Source organism: Coenobita brevimanus, chromosome 94, assembly GCF_032717465.1.
Source record: "Coenobita brevimanus isolate Jiangsu-jjx chromosome 94, ASM3271746v2, whole genome shotgun sequence".
Classification (NCBI taxonomy): domain Eukaryota; kingdom Metazoa; phylum Arthropoda; class Malacostraca; order Decapoda; family Coenobitidae; genus Coenobita; species Coenobita brevimanus.
The window spans coordinates 5,269,734-5,289,874 of NC_137047.1; the positions used below are offsets into that span (position 1 = coordinate 5,269,734).

Genomic DNA, 20,141 nt, shown 5'->3' on the forward strand with positions numbered 1-20,141 from the left:
ACGTACATTTAATTTTATAACAGAGTGGTGCCAACACGACCAAGTTCGCCCACCCTCTCCCTCACATGGGTGTCTGCTTTGTTTTGTGTCTTCTCTTCTCCATTTCCCCAATGCCTCTTGTAGAACTATGGTGTGAGTATGAGCCAAAATTTCCGACTCAGTGCGTCATGCGTTCTCCCAACTCCCGCCTTCCACTTTATGCCCTTAAAAACAGTCATAATCTAAATCGAGCAATATAAATCCGACAAGCTACGCCCTATTCTCCGACAGCACGAATCATTACTAAATAACCTAAGTCGAAGGTCGGGGTCAATGATGAGAATTAGTATTTTACGCAGGCTCTGGTAAAATTCATGACTTCTTGTTACGAGGTAGTGAATACCATCCTGGCTAAATTTAGGCCACTACTCAGTGAAAGTCATTGGCAAGTGTCGGTTTTTCATTTTATTCAACACCGACAGATTAACCGGTCTTAAACTTGGCTCGCTAACCATAACAAAAGTCTGTTGTAGACAACCCAAGGTCTAAACAATAGAACTTGCAGAGGTGAACTGAGTCATCGTACAAAAATTACCGTTATGTTCTTCCCTCGCAACAAGCAGAAATTCCTGAGGACTACAGTACGGCCCTCCGTCACAATGAAGTTCTTTACACACTAATTTGCGGTGCCTACCAGTTAGTGCTTTATTGTCACTGAAGTATGCGTTGTTTACTATCTGAAGATGGGACTGACATTGCCCTTGGAGGCCAATATATTCCGGTGTTCCCATCATCATCATCAATTTAACCGTACTGCCTCTGTCATCATTATCGTCATCATTACTGCTATTCTTATACAGTATTTCCTCTCCCTTCTCACCCTGACCTGACCCCCTCCCTCACCTACTGACTCATGACCCCTCCACCCTCATTGCTCTTCTTCCTTCCTTCCACCTCCCTCCCACCTCCTCCTCCTCCCCAAGTACTTCCCTCATCCTCTCCTCCCTACTTTTTGACTCTCTCCCCTTCACTCACTTTTCCTTCCTAATCACTCCTCTTACTTGCTTAGCATCTGTCTCCTCTTGCATTCTCTGTCCCACTTTTCTTTTTCTATCCTCTCTTCCCCTCCCTTTTTCTTCAGCCCTCTATCTTACTCTTTTTATATCCCTTATAGTATTCTCTCTCTCTCTCTCTCTCTCTCTCTCTCTCTCTCTCTCTCTCCCCCCTACTTTACACCTTGCTCCGTCCTTCGTCTCTATTTTCTAACCAAGTCTCTGAATAATAGGCTACACTATAACAAAGAGCCTCGAAAGGACCAATACTCATAGATCGCTGTTGTCTGCTTTCATATACTCCACTGTATTCTGTTCTCTTTACCTCCTCCTGCCTGCATTATCGTTCCCTCTTCCTCTCTCTTCTCAACCCTGTCCTTCCTACTCCTCCTCCTCTTCATTTAATGTCATATTTCACTTTTTCCTCCCTTCATTTCCTCTCCCTTCCTTCCTCCCACCTCCTCCTACCTTTCCTCGCTACCTTTTCACCTCTGCGCTTCTTTCCCACCCCCCTTCCTCCTTCCCTCTTACCCTACTTAAGAGATGACACACACAAGGAAGTGAAGCAAGAAACGGGGAGAGGGAAGGGGGTGGGGAGGGGAGGTGGAGGGAAATGAGACAGGGAGGGGGGGTACAAATATGACTAAGCTACTTTTCTGGAAAGGAACACGCATGCATACAAACATGTACACGACTTCATGCACACTATATTTCACACACACACACACACACACACACACACACACACACACACACACGAGTGAAACCAAAGCTAACTGAGATCAGGGAATAATGAAGGAAGGGAAAAAGGGTGAAACTGTGGGGCAAAACCTGGAGGGAGGGATGACAAGGCTGGCGAGGTGAAACCGGCAGGGGTTACACAATATTAATACGGGTTATCATTGTGGGGAGTCATGGTATTAGAAATGATGAGGAAAATGAGGCGTGAAACGTCGACGATAATGACGGCGATGAAGATGACGACGACGATGAATGCTGCTGCTATTACTACAACTATTACTACTACTATACTATCTATCTATCTATCTATTGCCAGACGCCTCAATCCCGTTTGGGGTGGCCACAAACAAATCGCCTCCAAGTCGCCCTGTCCCCCGCCATTTCACTGCCCTGCTCCCAACTCACACCCCCCTCTCTCATATACCTCTCCACCCCATCCCTCCATCTCATCCTCGGCCTCCCCCTCCCTCTTCCCCCCTACTATACTACTACTACTACTAATAATAATGATAATAATAACACTAAATTCCATCATCCAATTCTTTTTAGCCACCGGGAATATCAAGACCCTGGGTTAGGTTACACAGTTCCGACATTTAAGGGGAAGGAGGCCAAACTTGCTCTACCCTAAGTGCCATTATGTGCGTACTAAACTCCAACCTCCCCTCAAATGTAAACCTAATTGGCCCCATCTGCTTGGAGCGCCTAAACCCACTAGACCACCAGGCGTCACTTGGTTGTATAGTTACCACACAATGTACTAAATGGTTTCCTGGCTAACAAGAAACTACTTAGCCTGTCACTCAGTCTAGTCACCTAATTGTAGCACTACATCGAGTGAGTGGACTGTGAGTGCGCCCAATAACTACACTAATTTGGTCAACAAGGGAACTCGAGGTTATATGGTACCTCAGGGCGCTATAAATTAAAGAAACATGGGTGACAAAAACGATGATAAGAGTAATACCAAGAAAAGCAAATTAACGAGGAAGACAAGGAAAAATGTAGAGCCAATGGAACAATAACAAGATAACGACTACCGCAACAAGACAGCCAAACAAGGACACCAAGAAGAAGAAACACTAACCTGGACAAGAGAACTGTATTGCAGAGGGAGATAAATCGATGACTGCTGGGTGATAATGGAGATAGGGCATGGACGGGGAGGATGGAAGTGTAGATAAGAGGATAACAGAGACAACGGGACACTCCACAATAGTGACGTGTACCGTATAGATGACCGTGGTGGGGAGGGGTGGATGATGACTGTAAAAGGGGAAGAGGATGATGATGATGGTTTAAGGAGGGGGTGATGATGGTGAAGGAGGGTTAGGATGGTGTTGACGGTGATGGAAGAAAACGGTGGTGGTGGTGATGGTGGTGGCGGCGAGAGGGGAGAGACGATGGTGGTGGGAGGGAGTGTTGAAGATGGAAGGAGAAGGTGATGGAGACTTTGGATGATTGAGGGTGATGAAGATGGTGTAAGATGGTGATGATGATGGTGGTGGAATTAAAGTGGGAGGTGGTGGTGGTGGTGGTGATGATGTGGGAAGGAGGGAGAGGGAGAGGATGGTAATGATGGAAAGAGGGGGAGGATAGTGATGGTGGTTGTGGAAGGGAGGAGAGAGTTACGATGATGATAATTATTGGGGCATAATGATGACTGAGGGACACATGGAGAGGGGTCATGGCTGGGAAGGAAGGAGGATGGCATGAGCAACGAAGATGGCGCGAGAGGAGGATAACGATGGTGGCTGTGACTGATGACTGTGGAAAAGGAATAGAGTGACGATGATGATGATGAAGGGAGGTTGATGATAAACTGAGTGAGGGCAAGCATGGATAATGATGATGATGATGGAGAGAAAGAAAGACAGCAAAATGAAGATGGTACAGAAGGAGAGCGAAAGAAGAAGGTGTGATGAGGAAGAAGGGTGATGCCGAGAGGCTGGGAAGAGAGAAAAATAATGATGAGAGTGAAGAAAGAAAAGGCGGAAGAAAGAAGAGCTAAAAAAAGAAAGAGTGTAGAAGGTAACGATGACAGGGAGTGGGAGGGAGGTGTCGATAGTGGAGGGAAGGAGGAAATGGGTATGCTAAATAATGGGTGTAGGTAAGGAAAGGATGATGACGGCCTGGAGGAAGGTAAGGAGACAGGGAGGAAAGGCCACGGAAGGATCAGAGTGCAGGAGGGTGATAATGATGGAGGGAGACGGTGATGATGGAGGGATGGTAGTGGAGGAAAATGATGATGACGTACAAAGGGAGACACAAGATGACGATAGTAATGGATGGAGAAGGTAATGGATGAGAGAGAGAGAGAGAACTCTTACAGCTTTCTCGGCTAAATAACCATCCGATGTTAGTGAAAACAAAATACCTAACCGGTGGATACTATGTACACAAGAATATCAATAACACAGAAGAGGCCTGACATATAACAAATGAGGATGATGGTGTACAAAATAAGATCAATAACAAATAAAGAATGACAAGAGGACCAGGTGTAGGTTTATAAAAGCAAGAAACAAGTCAGGGGTCAGGGGTCAGGTCACTGGTCGGTGGACATGGGAGTGTCAGAGGAAGCATCATCCTCCGTCACATTCCGACCCAGGGTGATCCCTATCACGATAGTCTTATCCGGCCCCCCCGACCACCCGCCCGCCCCCGCCGCCTTGTTGGAGAGGGGCGTGGGAGTAGGGGTGGTGGGGGTGATGTCTGAGGTGAGGGGGTAGGACACAGGGGGGGTTGTGCCGGACATGGGCAACTCTGTCACCCACAGGAAGCCGCGGTGACACACTAGCATTGCCATAAGACACGGCGACCCGCTGCGGCCGGTGAGGAGGACCTGCAGAGCAGCTGGTGTGGTGGGAATGGGGGGTCCTTTAGCCATACCCACCAACGTCTCCCTCAGTAGATGGTATCGCACGACCACCAGGCGGGGAGCCTGGGTGCCAATCTCCACCCTCAGGCGCCGGTCAGGGCTGGTCCAGTTCCCTATGATGGAGCAGTGGGTTGGCCTGGGGCAGGATTCGGGTGTGCTCCCCAGAGGCCACGCCCCCTCCACCCCCAGCACTCCCAGCACTATCAACGCACGCACAAGCCGCAATAACATCGATGAAACCGTTATTATTTTATATGTTTTTAGTACGAATGCTGGCCTGTGCCGCACCCCTTGTGGCTTATATGGACGTTTTTTGGGATTTTGGGTATACACAGATGGTGAAAAAGGGCTTTCTATCACTCCAGTCGTTCTTCTCATTTGTCTGTCTGTACTTTTGCCTCAAATCCTGCATCTAGCAATCCGTTCATCTTTTACTGTATCTACTTATCTACTTTTCTATCAATCTTTCAATCATTTTCACGTAATCTGTTTTACATTCCTCTAATCATCTTCTATTAAAAAAGTATCATTCATACAGTATTAATATCTCCATCCAGCGAATAATTTTATCTATGTTGGTGGTTGACAAAGAGTGTGATGATGAAGTATGAAGGAAAACAACCAATATAGTGGTGGATAAGAGAATAACGAAGGCACAGATAGAGGGTCACGATGATAGTGTAGGAGAGTGAGAATGACGGAGCAGAAGGGTGATGGAGATGACAAGGATGGAGAACGAGAAACAGAGATGGAGGAAGATGATGCTGGGAGATGACAAGGATGGAGAATGCAGAGTACGGTAACAGGGATGGATGAAGATGATGAAGGAAGATGACATGGATGGAAAATGACTGACAAAGGTGGAGGAAGATCATAATGGTAAATAAGAATAACTGAAAACAATGGTAGGAAAAAGAAAAAAAAAATGAAGGGAAAAATGCACTTTCGGAAGCCTTAAGTGCCAATCTAACTAACCTAACTTAACCTAACCTTGAACCAACCTAACTTAAACTCAACCCAGCCCGTGGTTGTACATCCTTTCTATACAGTTTCTTCACGACTAGAATTATGGTCTCGTGTTAATCTCCACCTACAGCTTAGCACGATTCCCAAGGCAGGTATGGTAATTTTAGGCCAAGTTAAAGTAGACAGAGTGTAGAAAGGATGGAGAAAATGATGGTGATGCTCAAAGATTATTATACTGTAATGGTGATAAAAGGCGACAGTGATAGTAGAAATGGAGGGAGGTGATGGTGGAGTATGTGATAGTCGTGGTGGAGGGAGTGGTGGTGTATTTGAAAGTGGTGGTGGAGGGAATGATGGTAGAGTTAATGGCAGTGGCGGTAAAGGAGGAAGAGTGGTAAGAGATAAAAAGTAAATGAGGAAAGTGATTTTTGCCATTTTATCCTCATCTTTAGTGGAAAAGTTTCTAGAGAAGGGAAAGAAGTTGTATGCGGCTTTCATGGATTTGGAGAAAGCATATGACAGGGTGGATAGACAAGGATTGTGGAAAGTGTTAAGAATATATGGAGTAGATGGGAAGTTGTTGAATGCTGTGAAGAGTATGTACGATGGTGCAAAGGCTGCAGTGCGTGTGGATGGTGAACTAAGTGAATTTTTCTCTTTGAAAGTTGGGTTGAAACAGGGATGTGTCATGTCTCCATGGTTGTTCAATCTGTACATGGATGGGGTAATAAAAGAGGTACAAGGTAGGGTAGTGGATGTTGGAGTGGCACTGGTGAGAGAGGATAGTGTTTGGAAACTCCCTGTACTGTTATTTGCAGATGATACTGTGTTGTTGAGTGAAGACGAAGGGGAGCTGCAAGGCTTGGTGGAAGAGTTTGGGAGAGTGTGTAAGAAACGGAATCTGAAGGTGAATGTAGGCAAGAGTAAAGTGATGGTCTTTGAGAGAGGTGAAGTCAGTGAATGTACAGCGAGGTTGGATGGTGAGGAATTGGAAAATGTGGGTACGTTTAAGTACTTGGGTAGTGTGATGAGTAAGGATGGAGGTTTGGAGGGTGAAGTGCTTGAAAGGGTACAGCAGGGAAGAAAGGTTGCTGGTTCTTTGAAAGCAGTGATAAGAAACAGGGAAGTGAGCATGGAAGTGAAAAAGTTACTACATGACAGTATTGTGATACCAACTCTAACGTACGGAAGTGAGGCTTGGACGTTGTTGGAAGGACACAAGTCAAGAGTGAGAGCCGTGGAAATGAGTTATTTAAGAGGAGCCTGTGGAGTCACATGGAGAGATAGGCTGACGAATGAGGATATAAAGGAACGTTGTGGTGTTGATGTGGATGTGATAGGGAGCGTTATGAGGAACACACTGAGGTGGTTTGGCCATGTGGAGAGGATGGAGGGTGAAAGACTGACGAAGAGAGTGTATGTGAGTGAGGTGGAGGGGGGAAGAGGGAGGGGGAGGCCGAGGATGAGATGAAGGGATGGGGGTGGAGAGGTATATGAGAGAGGGGGGGGTGAGTTTGGAGCAGGGCAGTGAAATGGCGGGGGACAGGGCGACTTGGAGGCGATTTGTTTGTGGCCACCCCAAACGGGATTGAGGCGTCTGGCAATAGATAGATAGATAGATAGATAGATCCTCATCAGTATAATCATCCATGTATAAAACTCTGGACATGAACTAGTCAGCCCGTTCCCTGAGGACCAGCAACCTCCAACACACTAACAACACAACACACACAGCGACGCAATCTATATTAACACATGCCAGGGTTATCTCATTAAGGACCGTTGTGATGCCATTAGCCGCTGTTTTTTTTTTAATAATAATGAAGGGATATTTTTTTTAATGATGATGATGATGATGATGATGATGATGATACTGATGGCGGGAAGTAACAGACTATATAGTGACTTTGGATGATAATACTTGTGAGACGAGGGTACAGGTGATAACAGATAAGGAGTATTCTTCACTCTGTTGACTAAGCCGATAAGGGCAAAGAAGGAAGGAAACAGCCACTGACTCATCTCACTACAGTCTTTGTCATTCTACGGTCTCTTTGCTCCTTATCACTCTCTTCTCTCATCATCTCTCTCTCTCTCTCTCTCTCTCTCTCTCTCTGTTCTCCTCTTCGCCTTCCGCCCTCTCCCTCTGCTCTCTTTTCGCCTCCTTCACAATATTTTGCACTTTTCACCTACAATACTTCCCTGTTCCTCTACTCTCTATGCACCACCTTTCTTCTCACTTTTTTTCTTCTCATCCTTCCCTGTCCCTCTTCTCATTTCTTTTGCTTTCCCCTCTTTTCCTTCGTTGATCCTTAGCATTCTCCTCACCTCCCCTTCATTCACCTTTCTGCTTCCTTATTTCTTCTCTCCTCTTCTTCCTCCTCATCTCACTCCTTCTAATCTCTGCTCTATTTACGATAAGGATACCTAAATCTACAATTCTCTTGACCTGAACTGTAATTTCTTATCTCCAAACTGATACTGTATGACAAATGAGTTCATATTTTAACCCCTTCACTATGAGATTCCCCCAAAACTGAATAAAAATAGTCTGTGGAAAGCAGAAATAAATAAAGGCGTGACTAAAATAACAAAGACGATAAAAGGCAGACTAATAAGAACTCGAATCACAACCACAGGACTCTACAACACGAATAAGAAAAAAAATAAAGAAATAAAATAGGCGACATCGTACTTAAGAGATTAATATTATAGTTCTCGTTATATTTAATTCCATCTCTCCCTCCCACTACATACTCACACACACACCGTCACCCTTTATTCCCCTTACATATGACGCCCTTGATGTTAGGGGTAAAAAAGTAGGGCTGGGCCAGACGACGACAATAATGGGGTGGGAGGAATCACAGTCACGTCTTGGGGTGTCCCTTGTTGGTGCTCGGTCCGTGTTGGGTGTTCACAGGTATTTGGTATATTTGGTAATGGTGCTGTGTTTGTGTTTGTGTTTGTGGTGTGGTGTGGTGTGGTGTGGTGTGGTGTGATGTGTTTGAGTTGTGCTGTGTTGTGTTGTGTGTGTATAATGGTACTGGGGTTATCTGGTATTAAGGATTACTGATGCCCTACTTTATCTGGCATTGGTGCTGGGATGTATTAAGTACTGGTGTTCAATAGTGTTAGTCCCTTCACCGCAACGACGATTTATGCACTGTATGTCGTTCTTGATGCCGCTGGGCGATTTTAATTATTTCAGCAGAAGCAGCTCCTGGTGTCAGCTCCTGTTTCTTCAGCCAACAAAGGCAGAAGAAACAGGAGCTGACACCACACAAGTAAACACCTGACCACTTCAACAGACACACAACTATACTCTTTTCATCTTAACTGGGCCCAGACTTTCGTCTTTTTGCAAATTATTTCATGCACCTCAAAGGCAGAATACGATAATACTACGGCTTTATATGCTTATCCCGGCACTTCTTCGTTACTAGCATCATATTTGGCAGACAAGTGGAGACCTGCGCCCATATTCTCGTAGGGTAAGGAAGCTCCCTAACAACTCTTCCTTAGCGATTTATTTTTGGATATGGGTGGTTTTGTACGTTATCTAAACAGTGTATAGCGATATTGGAAGGATTTACGTAACACAGAAGAGGACAGTAAGGAGTACTAAATAAACTAAATCGCTTAGGAAAAGGTGTTAGGGAGCTTCCTCAATGGCCGGCTCTAACCACTCCAGGAAACTACCTAAGAGAGCATGCCAGAGGGGATAGGGAACTTAGGGTTGACATTCCCGTAGTTCTGAAGGGTAAAATGACACCTGGGGAGGATAATGGACAAACTCTGGGTTCTCTGAAGTTTCCCCCTCCCCCAGGCTCTCCTCAAACTCCTCCCCTCCTCCCTGCCTTCCCTTTCTACTCCCAAGCCTTCCTTCTTCCTCTTCCTCTTCTTTTTACTCATCTATCTTGCCTCTCCTTCACCATTCCCATTAGCTAACGTCTTTCCATCCTCTTAACTCTCTTCCTGCCCATCTTCCTCCCTTCTCTCTCTCTCTCTCTCTCTCTCTCTCTCTCTCCAAGAAGCCACATAAGGGTCATTGATAGGACAGGTGAAGTGCTCCAGGGAGGTAAGAAAATACTGAGAGGAAACTTGGAGGTAAAGGGGAGGAAAATAAGGAGTGAAGAAGAGGGAAGTGGAGGAGAAAGGAGAGGAAGTGAAGGAGATAAGGAGAAATGGAGGGCAGGCGAGAGGAATGAGAATATGAAAATGGAAGAAAAGGAAAGGGATAATAACAGGAAAATCTGAATGAGAAGGAAGTGAGGATAAGGTAAAAACGCAAAGAAGTGCCGGGAAGAGAATGAACTGACAACAAGACAATTAAGAACAGCAGCGGTCCCTGTACACGAGAGCGCTACACACACACACACACACACACACACACACACACACACACACACACACACACACACACACACACACACACGGAAGTACGGTATACGAGTAACCAGATCGACAAGAATAATTAGGCACCATTAAAAATTGGGGAACAAAAAACAATCACCCAACCAGATAAACAGTTAGAGATACAAAAGTAATGCAGTGCAAACATGAGTAGCCTAAATATACAACAGAGAATTATACACCGTTTTTCCTATAAGAGAAACACAACGGTAACAGGTAGAAGTCAATCCCGTATCACCTCCGTCGAGGCGTAGGGGGCCCGATTGACCGAAGTCCCTGGCAGCTTTATACGTCTTCAGTGTCAGCTTTAATATTCGGGCCCTTGCTTATAAGGTACAATCGCCTCCCACCGGGTTCTCTACCATCAGACCACAGACATTCTAACAACTTTACCTTATATACCGTAGTTAAAACGGTAAAACCAAACGGCAGATACCGGAATATAAAGACTGTCATTCTTAAATACTTAATGGAATGAAAACACAGAAAGAGTATATACCGAAGATCATTTTAAAAAAACAAGAATATAGATATAAGAATACAAAGGAGAAATCGAATAAGGCAGGGGGAGGAAATTGAAGATGAGATGAGCGAGCAGGGATGCTAAGTCGATGGATCAGAGAAAGATAAGGAACAGAAGAGGTATAGAAACGAAGAGAGGAATGAGAACAACATATAACGAGTAAAGATTACAACCAGCAACTAAAACAGTGCATTAGGAAAGGCTACAGATTACGTTAAAGATAAAACTGATTGGTGAGAAATGTTAATAAGGCTGGGCAAATCGGCAGGTGTGGGCGTTGGGTTAAGGACGTCTGGGTGTGGAGGGCGGCACATGTGGGCGGGCAGGTAGTTGTGGGCTGATAGGCAAAAGTGGACAGGGAGACAGGTGTGGGCGGCTAGACAGGTGTGGGTAGCAAAGTGGATGTGGGTAGGAAACACTTGTGGGTACGTAGGTAACTGTCGGTAGGTAGGTGTGGGTAGAAGGTAGATGCAGGCAAGAAAACATTTATGGGTAAGTAAGTAGGTATGTCGGTACGAAGGTAGGTATGGGAAGCCGGCAGGTATATATGGGTAGGTAGGTAGGTAGGTCGGTGTGGGTAGAATGAAGGCCTGGGAGGCTGATATGTGAGGCAGAAACAGAGTGGCATGGAAAACATTAGAAGGTATAGGTAGGTACGATATGGCCAGGTAGATGTGAAGGAAAAAGAAAAAAAAGTAGGCAGAATGGCAGACGGGGGTAGTAAGTAAGAATGGACATGCAAGTAGGCAGGTTTGGGGGTGTAGGTGTCAGCAGCAAGCAGGTTTGGGTAGATCAAATCAACAGGTGTGGGCTGTATTGACTATAGCTGGTTTAGGGAGGCAACTGATAAGTACACTGAGGGTGGGTGTACGTTGCACGAAGATATATTAAGGTAGGAGTGGGTAGCAGGAAGGTGTGGGGGCAGATGTGTTGAGGCAGGTGTGGGCGGCGAAGCATACACGTGTACAATTACGAGATTAAGAAAAACGACAGGATTTCCACAAGACCGGCGCACAGTGAGACGATGGGCGTGTCCTTGCCTTAGCTAGGGAGGTGTGGGAGGCAGGGCGTGGGTGGCAGGTGTGGGTGAGAGGGTGTGGGTGGCAGGGTGGGAGTGGTACTGTGTGGCAGAGTGTAATGTGGGAGGGTAATGCGAGGATAATCCCCTTTTCATTATGATGACACCCTTCTCACATTACTCTGGCGGACACAGTTAAGAAAAAACATCATGGTCTGGATAACGTGGTGTAATCTGAGAGATGTGTTCACCATTTAAGTCATTAGATGGTAGAGCGTGGGTGGTCGGTGTGGGCAGCAAGGTAATGAGGTAATGCGATGAGTGGGAAGGTGAGGTGTGAGAAGGGAGAATTAAATAAACTGGTGTGCGGTAATGAGAAGGGAGAAAGGAACAATAACTATGCTACAGGATTCGTGTGTAGGAAGGGTGTAGGTGATAAGCAGTGGGTAGCAAGGTGAGACGACGTGTGGGTAATGCGATGAGTGGGAAGATGAGGAGTGGGAAATGAGGTTCAGATACAGTGGTGTAATGAAAGGGGCAATGATGTCAGTAGATGGAAGGGTGTGGGAAGGCAGGATGTGGGAAGGCAAGGTGTGGTCAATAAGGACTGGATAATATGGTAAGGGAGGCAAGGTGTGGGAGGGAATGTCAACAGCAGGGCGTGGAAGGCAGGCACTGAGCAGCAGGAGTGTGTGATTGAGCAAAAAAGTGTAGGATTGGGCAGCAAAAGGTGGAGGACAGGAAGGTAATGAATTTAGAGGACAACATGGGTTAGGAAGCCCGTGAGTCAGTAAAAAATGCACGAGAGATGGGCAAAATAAAGAGATATGTGAGCAAATGGTGTGGAACTGGTAATATAATGGATTTAAAGAATAAAGAATAAAATGTGTATTGTTAAGGTGTGGATGGGAAAAGTGTTAAATCTGAGTGCAGAATGTGGTGTGAAACGGCAGTGTGAAGGGCAGGATGGCAATTGTAGTACGAAATGACACGGTATAGAAGTAACAAAGGAGCAGGAAGAGCTGTATTGCAGAGAATGAATAACACAGTCAAAGGCAGTGAATAGGCAACAGTGGGAAGAATATTATGCATGAGGCAGGGTGTACGTGAGCCTGGGAAGGTGCAAATAGAGGACAGGAGACGGTGTATGAGTGAAGAACAAACACTGTGTATACTATCGTTTACGAAATAGAGTGTAAGTGTAGATGACAAGAAGTAAGTGTAGGAGATGGGGTGTTGCGCAAGAGTTAACGGTGGGGTATAGGACACAGGATGTAAGTGTAAGAGACAGGGTGAAAGAATAAGTCAGAGGTGGGATGTAAGTGTAAGAAATATACGGCTTGTGTAAGACAGCCTGACAAGGTTTACATATGAGAGGCAGGGTTGAAGTGTAGGATGTGGGATGTGTGTACTAGGGTGTGTGGGCAGGTTGCGATAAGTTATCCAAGTTCATGAACCACACATTTGTTACAACAGCAATAAACAACACCCGGTAACACTCACCTTGCCTTCTGACACCGGCCGTACTCTGCTCCTCCCTGCAACAAAGGTGGTGCAATTAATAATAAATTTTAAGCATACTCATATACCAATATACACTCAAAATTAGAGTACTGACAATAAATAATGTACACTGTGCTTTCGATATCAGGAACTTATGTTGGCATCAAGTATACACCCGCTCCCTGTCAACATAAAGCACACTGTTATCACAAGGTAGACATGACACACAGTAGTTATAAGATACACAGTAATCGTATAGTATACTACACAATCTGATACACACGATACAACACAAGCAGCAACTAAAACACAATAACACTATGATAAGCAAAACATGTACCGTAACGTCAAATCTCAACGCTTGAATCATTTTCATACCTACCACCAGTTCTGTAAGAAATATACCTTTAGTAAAAGTCCTTAAGTACAAGTGCCATTAATAATACAATGAAAAAAACTTTGATAACAAATAGCTGTACCCCAAACTACCCTCCCTTAGGCTACAGTTCCAGTTACATCGATTAATCATTAAAAAAGGGAAGAAAACAAAAGAAAATATTGTCTACTACGCCACCTGCCTGAGGACCCACACCAAACATGACCGTCTCACCTCCTCCCTCCTCTTTCCAATCAAACGAGGAGAGGGGGAAAAAGAGAGGGACTGTGCAGAGAGGATGCCTGAAAAGGGGCTGGGAGAGACGGGAAGGTGAGGGAAGAGATGGCGTAATGTATTGGAAGGGACGATGAAGAGAAAGACAGAGCAGAGAAAAGGTCAAGGAAGAGGAGAAGACGTGAGACTGAGGGGTGGTGGGGACATACACGAAAGAGGAACGGAGGGAGAGAGGAGGTGACAGAAGAGAGGGAAGGACGGAGAAACAGACAAGAGAATATGGAAACGTAGCAAAGGGAGAGGATGATGAGGGCACGAAGAAGAGGAAGGAATGAAGAAAGGGAATACAAAGGGCAGAGGGAAGTAATGTGGGAAGGAGGACGTAAGAGGGAGACGGGAAAGGAGGGGAAGGAGAAGAGGGAGGGGAGAGTTAAGCTAAGAAAAGAGGGGATGAGGTTATCTTGTCCTGCGGTCATATTAGGTGAGCAGTTAAGTGTCCTGCCTCACCCTGGTCACAACACACCGCTACATAGGCAGGTGGGCAGGTAGGGGGGTAGGCAGGATGGGTGAGTAGGTGGGCAGATCTGTGAGTAGGAAGGCGAGGAATAGGTAGATTTAGTAAGCAGAAGGGCAGGGGACAGTCAAAACTGGTAAACATCAAGGAATGGGACAGTAGATTTAGCAAGCATGGAGGATGGGGACAGACAGGGGACAGACAGACTTGGTGAACGGAACGGCAGGGGACAGGCAGAATTGGTGAACGGAAGGAGAGGGGACAGGTAGACTTGGTCAGCATTAAAGAAGGGGACAGGCAGACTTGAGCATGAAGAAAGGACAAGCAGGCTGAAGAGCATGAAAAGCAATTGGGAGGCAGGCAGGAGCGTAAGGTAGGTAAAGTATGAAACCAAGCGTCTGGCAGGCAGGCAAGGGTGTAAGAGGACCCGATGAGCAAGGATGGAGGGCAAGAAGGCAGGGGGAAAGAAACAGGGCAGAAGAACAGGAAGAGCAGTCAGAGGGTCAGACAGGGTGACCAGAATGGAAAGCAGAAAGTGAAAGGAATGAGAGAATTAGCAACAAAAGAGGGAGAAAACATGGAAGAGATGGAGAAGTGAAATTTTACCATCTGAATATTTATATGATGATACTGCTGTCTAAGAAATATCACGAGTATGCCATGAAATTTTTCCTCATGACTGCGGGTTTACCACCTTGGGACGGACACATTGGTCAGTTTGCACCACCCATCGTCTGTGGTGTCTGATTATGTCGCGAGAGGTATGCACCGATACTTTTCAGAGCCAGTGTACAAAGAATGGAGGAACGGGTAGGGAGGGGGAGATTAGGGGTAAGCAAAGAGGGGATATGACAGAAAATATGCGATCAACGGGTTTGAATGGGACGGAAGGGAGGAAGAGCGGAGTGGAAGGGAAAAAGGAGGGTGTGCTGGAGAGGGGAATGAGCTGTCGGGTGAGGGAAGAGTATGAAATGCGGCAAAACTAAAGACAGGGACAAAAAGATGATGAAGAAGAAGAAGATAAAGAAGAAGAAGAAGAAGATAAAGAAGAAGAAGAGGAAGAAGAAGAAGAACAAGAACAAGAAGGAGGAGGAGGAGGAGGAGGAAATTGGAAAACAACAACAAAACAACAGTATATGCAAGTGCCTACAACAACAACAACAAAGCAAGCATGTGCCAGCAGCAACAACAAAGTAAGCATGTGCCAATCTCATTATTTTTATGTTTTGCGAAGCAGGTAAAAAGGAGGTACGAGGGTGTGAGGGAAGAAGAGAAGTGTGACAGGGGGCAAAGAAGAGACGGATAGAGAAAACCGAGGCGTAAGAGACACAGAAAAAGAAGGATGTGTTCGGAGTGGGGGGGCGAGAGGAAAAGGAAGGGCGTGGAGCAAGGCGGGGGAAGAGGGTTCTGGGAGTATAAGAAGAGGGAAGGGGCGGAGAAGAGGAGAGGAGGGGAGGGGAGGGGAGGGGAGGGGAGGGGAGGGGAGGGGAGAGAGGAAGGGGGAGGGGGAAGACACAGAGACCAAATAAAGAGACGACGGTTACCTCCCAAAATTGACCAAACAATGACGTGTGGGCGAGGGAAGGGAAGGCAGCCACGCAGGTGGGGAGGCTGGCAGGCAGGTAGGAAGGCAGGAGAGGGGGTGGAGACATAATGGAAAGTACTATAAAGTAAATGAAGAGGAAAGTACGTTGGTATATATACAGTACGCACAGCAACAGGTAGCTCACTGGGATAATATGTACGTCGGTATGCAAGCACTTAAAGAAATAAGGAAAATGTGCAAAGGCAAGAATGCGAGTGAGGTGAGGGACAGTCATATGAAGAGAAATACAGGTATGTTGGCAGAAGGGTGGACAGGTAGGGAGGAAGGCAGGCAGGTGGCAATCAGGTAGGGAGATGGGAAGGCATGTTGCCAGATAGTCAGGCAGGTGGGGAGGAAGGGAGTAAAGCTTGGAGGCAGTGTAGAAGGTAAGTAGGTAGGCAGGCATGTAAAATGGTAGAGACATGGGGAGGTAGGCATGTAGGTGAGGAGATAGAGAGGTAAGTGGGGCTGAAGGAAAGCCAGTAAGTAGGAAGATATGAGGGGAGGTATGTGAGTAATGGGATGAAATGAAGGTATGGAGAGTAGAAGTATGCTGGGAGACAGGAAGAAAGGCATTCAGTAAGATGAGAAGGTATGCTTGTCAGTAACTGGTAGATAAGATGGAAGGCTAAGTAGGTAGGTGGTAGACAGAGTGATAGATAAACAGATAGACATATAGATTAGATATAGATGGGTAACGTATGAGAGAGAGAGAGAGAGAGAGAGAGAGAGAGAGAGAGAGAGAGAGAGAGAGAGAGAGAGAGAGAGAGACAGACAGACAGACAGACAGACTGGAAAGCAGGTAGATATGGGTTTTGAGAAATGGAAGGAAGGCATATATGGAGGCAAAATTGTTAGGTAAGAGGACGGAAGGAACGCAGGTACACACACACACACACACACACACACACACACACACACACACACACAATGACTATACACCGAGCCAGACGCCAAATGGTTTCTTGTAGCTTAGGAAACCATTGACTACACTGGACGGTAACCATATAACCAAAGCACACAAAGTGGTCTAGACTAAGGTTAAGGCACGTCAACCTGAAGCAGCCTACTCAGGGGTCCACGCCTAGTCACTCTCATATTAAATGTCTGGACCAATCTTTCTAGCTTGGTCCTGGGCCCCTGTTCCTTGTGAGGCAACAAGAGATTGGATGACAAATAGGCTAGGTAGATGGATAGACATATATATAGACAGACTGTGTGTGTGTGTGTGTGTGTGTGTGTGTGTGTGTGTGTGTGTGTGTGTGTGTGTGTGTGTGTGTGTGTGTGTGTGTGTGTGTGTGTGTGTGTGTGTGTGTGTGTGTGCGTGCGTGCGTGCGTGCGCGCGCGCGCTGGCGTGGGACATATGGAAAACAGAATCAGAGTTATCTGTATCTGACTGAATATGATTATTATCGGGTACTCCAAATGGAGATCACTTAAAAAAAAAATAAATAATTTACGGTATATGCATTCAGTGCAGAGTAACCAATACACAAGAGACAAGAGCGGAAGTTATTAAATTACTAGGACATGGGGAAACGACAAACAAGCCAAAGGACAAATGTGAAGAAAAGTAGGAGGATAAGACGATCAGCAGGTGAGGAGGCAGGCTGGGCGATGTGACAGGTAGGGTGAAGTAGCAAGAATGGTGAAGTAGCAGGCGAGGGAAGGCAGGTATCAGTGGGATGAGAAGAAAGGCAGAGCGGATGGTGGTCAGGTAATGCTGTGACAGGTAAAGGAAGCCAGAATGATAAATAGACTGACACGCACACCGGCAGGCAGGCAGTGTAACAGGGAACGTAGGGTGAAAGGCAAGTAGGTGAAGGGAAGGCAGAGCAGAAGGCAGGCAGGGTGGGAGGCAGGCAGGCTTGTAAGAAATGTGGGAATCGGTGTGGGAGGCAGTGGGAGGGTGGCGGGGTGGGAACGGGCAAACGCCAGAGGGATAATACAACAGATAACGGATAAGGAGGTGGTTAGCCAGACGCAGTGAAGGGCAAGGCTGACGACAGGGTGAGAGGCAGGCAAGGTGGGGGACAGTGTGACTGGAACCAAGGCGAGGGAACATGTTAAGAATGCAGAAAGAGGGAGGGTGGAAAGCAGGCAGGGAGATGGAGGGTGGAAAGCGGGCAGGCAAGGAATGAGGTAGAGAGGACAGCGTTAAAAAAAAAAAAAAAAAAAAAAAAAAAAAAAAAAAAAAAAAAAGGGGAGGGAAGGGAGTGAAAAGCAGAGAGAAAGGAAAGCTGAAAAGGAGTTGCAGGGAGACAGGCAGAGAAGAAACAGGAAGGGTGATGTAACAAAGAGGGGAAAACAGAGAGTAGAAAACAGACGTGAGGAAGACAAGAAAGAAGTGCAGGGAAAATGGAGTGACAAATGCAGAGGGAGAATGAAAGGCAGACAGGAAAGAGGCAGGCAGGGAGGGAAGATGTGTGACGGGGAGATGGTGTAGATGTCAGGATACAGCGATGGAGGTGGTCACCCAGAAACCAGGTATGTCAGGCAGCACCACTGGTATTTATCCCCTCCCTACCACCCAACCCCACCCTACCCCTGCCCTGCCCTGTCCTACACACACTACTCCTCCACGCCACCCCAGTCCTAGACAATCATACTCTTCCTCCCTACCAACACCCCATTCCACCCTTGCTCTTCCTTACAAAACCATGGCTTCCCTCACTCCCTCCCTATCACCAACCCTGCCCTTCCTTGCCCTACACAACCATACCCTTCCTCCCTACTATATAACTTGTCCTGCTCTACCCTACCTCGGCCTCTACTGGTCTGTCCAACTCTAGCCTTGCATCTATCTTTTAATCTATCTTCTTGGCGCCACATTTCTGTATCACACAAGGATGGTCGCGACAAACACACCTCTACTTATACTTATCACGTAAGACCTTCATTCCACCCCACTCCGTCGTCCTGCATACTCTCCTAACCTCTCCCTTACCTTATACTCTCCTTTATTCGACCTTTCTACCCTGACACCTAGTTCTAATCTTATTCACTTGTCTATTTTTCCTATACTTCATCCAGTCCTTCCGTACCTAACCCATCTATCTTGACCTCTGCCCTATCCTAACAAGCCGTACCTTTCTCATTTCACCCCTAGCTATCCCACTCCCCCTCCTCTATCTTTTTTTTTTTTTTTGCCCTACCCTATTCATACCCACTCTTCCACACCCTGTATAAAGGGAAAGGAATATGCCTGGCCATTTTCTTCGCCCTATCCCATAGTGCCTCACCACACTCTCTTATACCACACCCACACCTTTACTTATCCGTCCAAAATCAACCTCCCTCAATCCCTATTCTATTCAACAACATCCTACCCTGCAATACTTCCTTCCCCAATCCTACCCTTCCCTAAAGTATCGTTCCTCCCCCTTATCCCATTACCCGGCCAAGCCCTACCTTACCCTTTCTCCTCCGTGTCCTATGCCCCGCCATAATAAAAGTTGTACCCTATCCCCCCCTCCCATACCCCCCCTCCCACTGCCCATAACCTACTATCTACCTCATACCTCAGTCTACCCTATCTACCTGCCCCCACCTGACCCCTACCTCGCGTACCCATTGTTACTTAGCTCACAATACGCATGCCATCCAGAACCATGTGAACACTTGCTAATGAGAGAGAGAGAGAGAGAGAGAGAGAGAGAGAGAGAGAGAGAGAGAGAATAGGGAGGGGGGGTCATATATCAATCGTGGGGATATCCGACCTCAGCCCTAATTTGACACGGTGTTAGTGACGTGTGACATGTAACTACCCTCACAAGGATCTCGCCTCACCCCACTCTGATCTGCCTTTACTACACCTCCCTATTACCAGCTCACTGTCCTGGGGTCTTACCGTAACAACAGTGACTATACGTAAAATAATCCCAGAATGATGTAACACGGCGTTGTGGCCTGAAGATAACAAAATCTTACTATTACACTTATCTATGCATCTATCTATCTACCTACCTATCTATTTATTTATTTATCTATCTATCTATCTATATTCTAACTGGACAAATGACTAGACACTTCATTTCCTGAGACCAAGAAATCCTCCTACGTTTTCCACTCCTCCGCCATCACCTCCCCTTGACTCTGGAACTCCTGTACCCCTGCGAGAACACCAATAATTTAACGATAATATAACCCTACAAGATTATAACAACGTCTGACACTGCGATAACAATGACTTTATATCAACCTAACCTTAAGATAAGCTTATGGTGGTGTGGCCTTACAATTAGACCCGCGTACCTAAGAATTTTATACCATGGATAAAACATGAGACTTACCGACACCACTCATCATGACTCAACAGTCGCGTGGAAACAACTGTGATTTGGAGACAGGATT

At 46.2% G+C, this 20,141-nt stretch overlaps 1 protein-coding gene across 1 annotated transcript in view; it reads right to left on the minus strand.

Moving 5' to 3' along the window:
• Positions 1–20,141, minus strand: part of spir (spire type actin nucleation factor) — a 315,119-nt gene that overhangs the window by 260,726 nt on the left and 34,252 nt on the right. Inside the window, exon 2 of the mRNA XM_080282611.1 lies at positions 13,080–13,114. Coding sequence (XP_080138737.1) covers positions 13,080–13,114 — 35 coding nt within the window. The remainder of the gene's footprint in view (positions 1–13,079; positions 13,115–20,141) is intronic.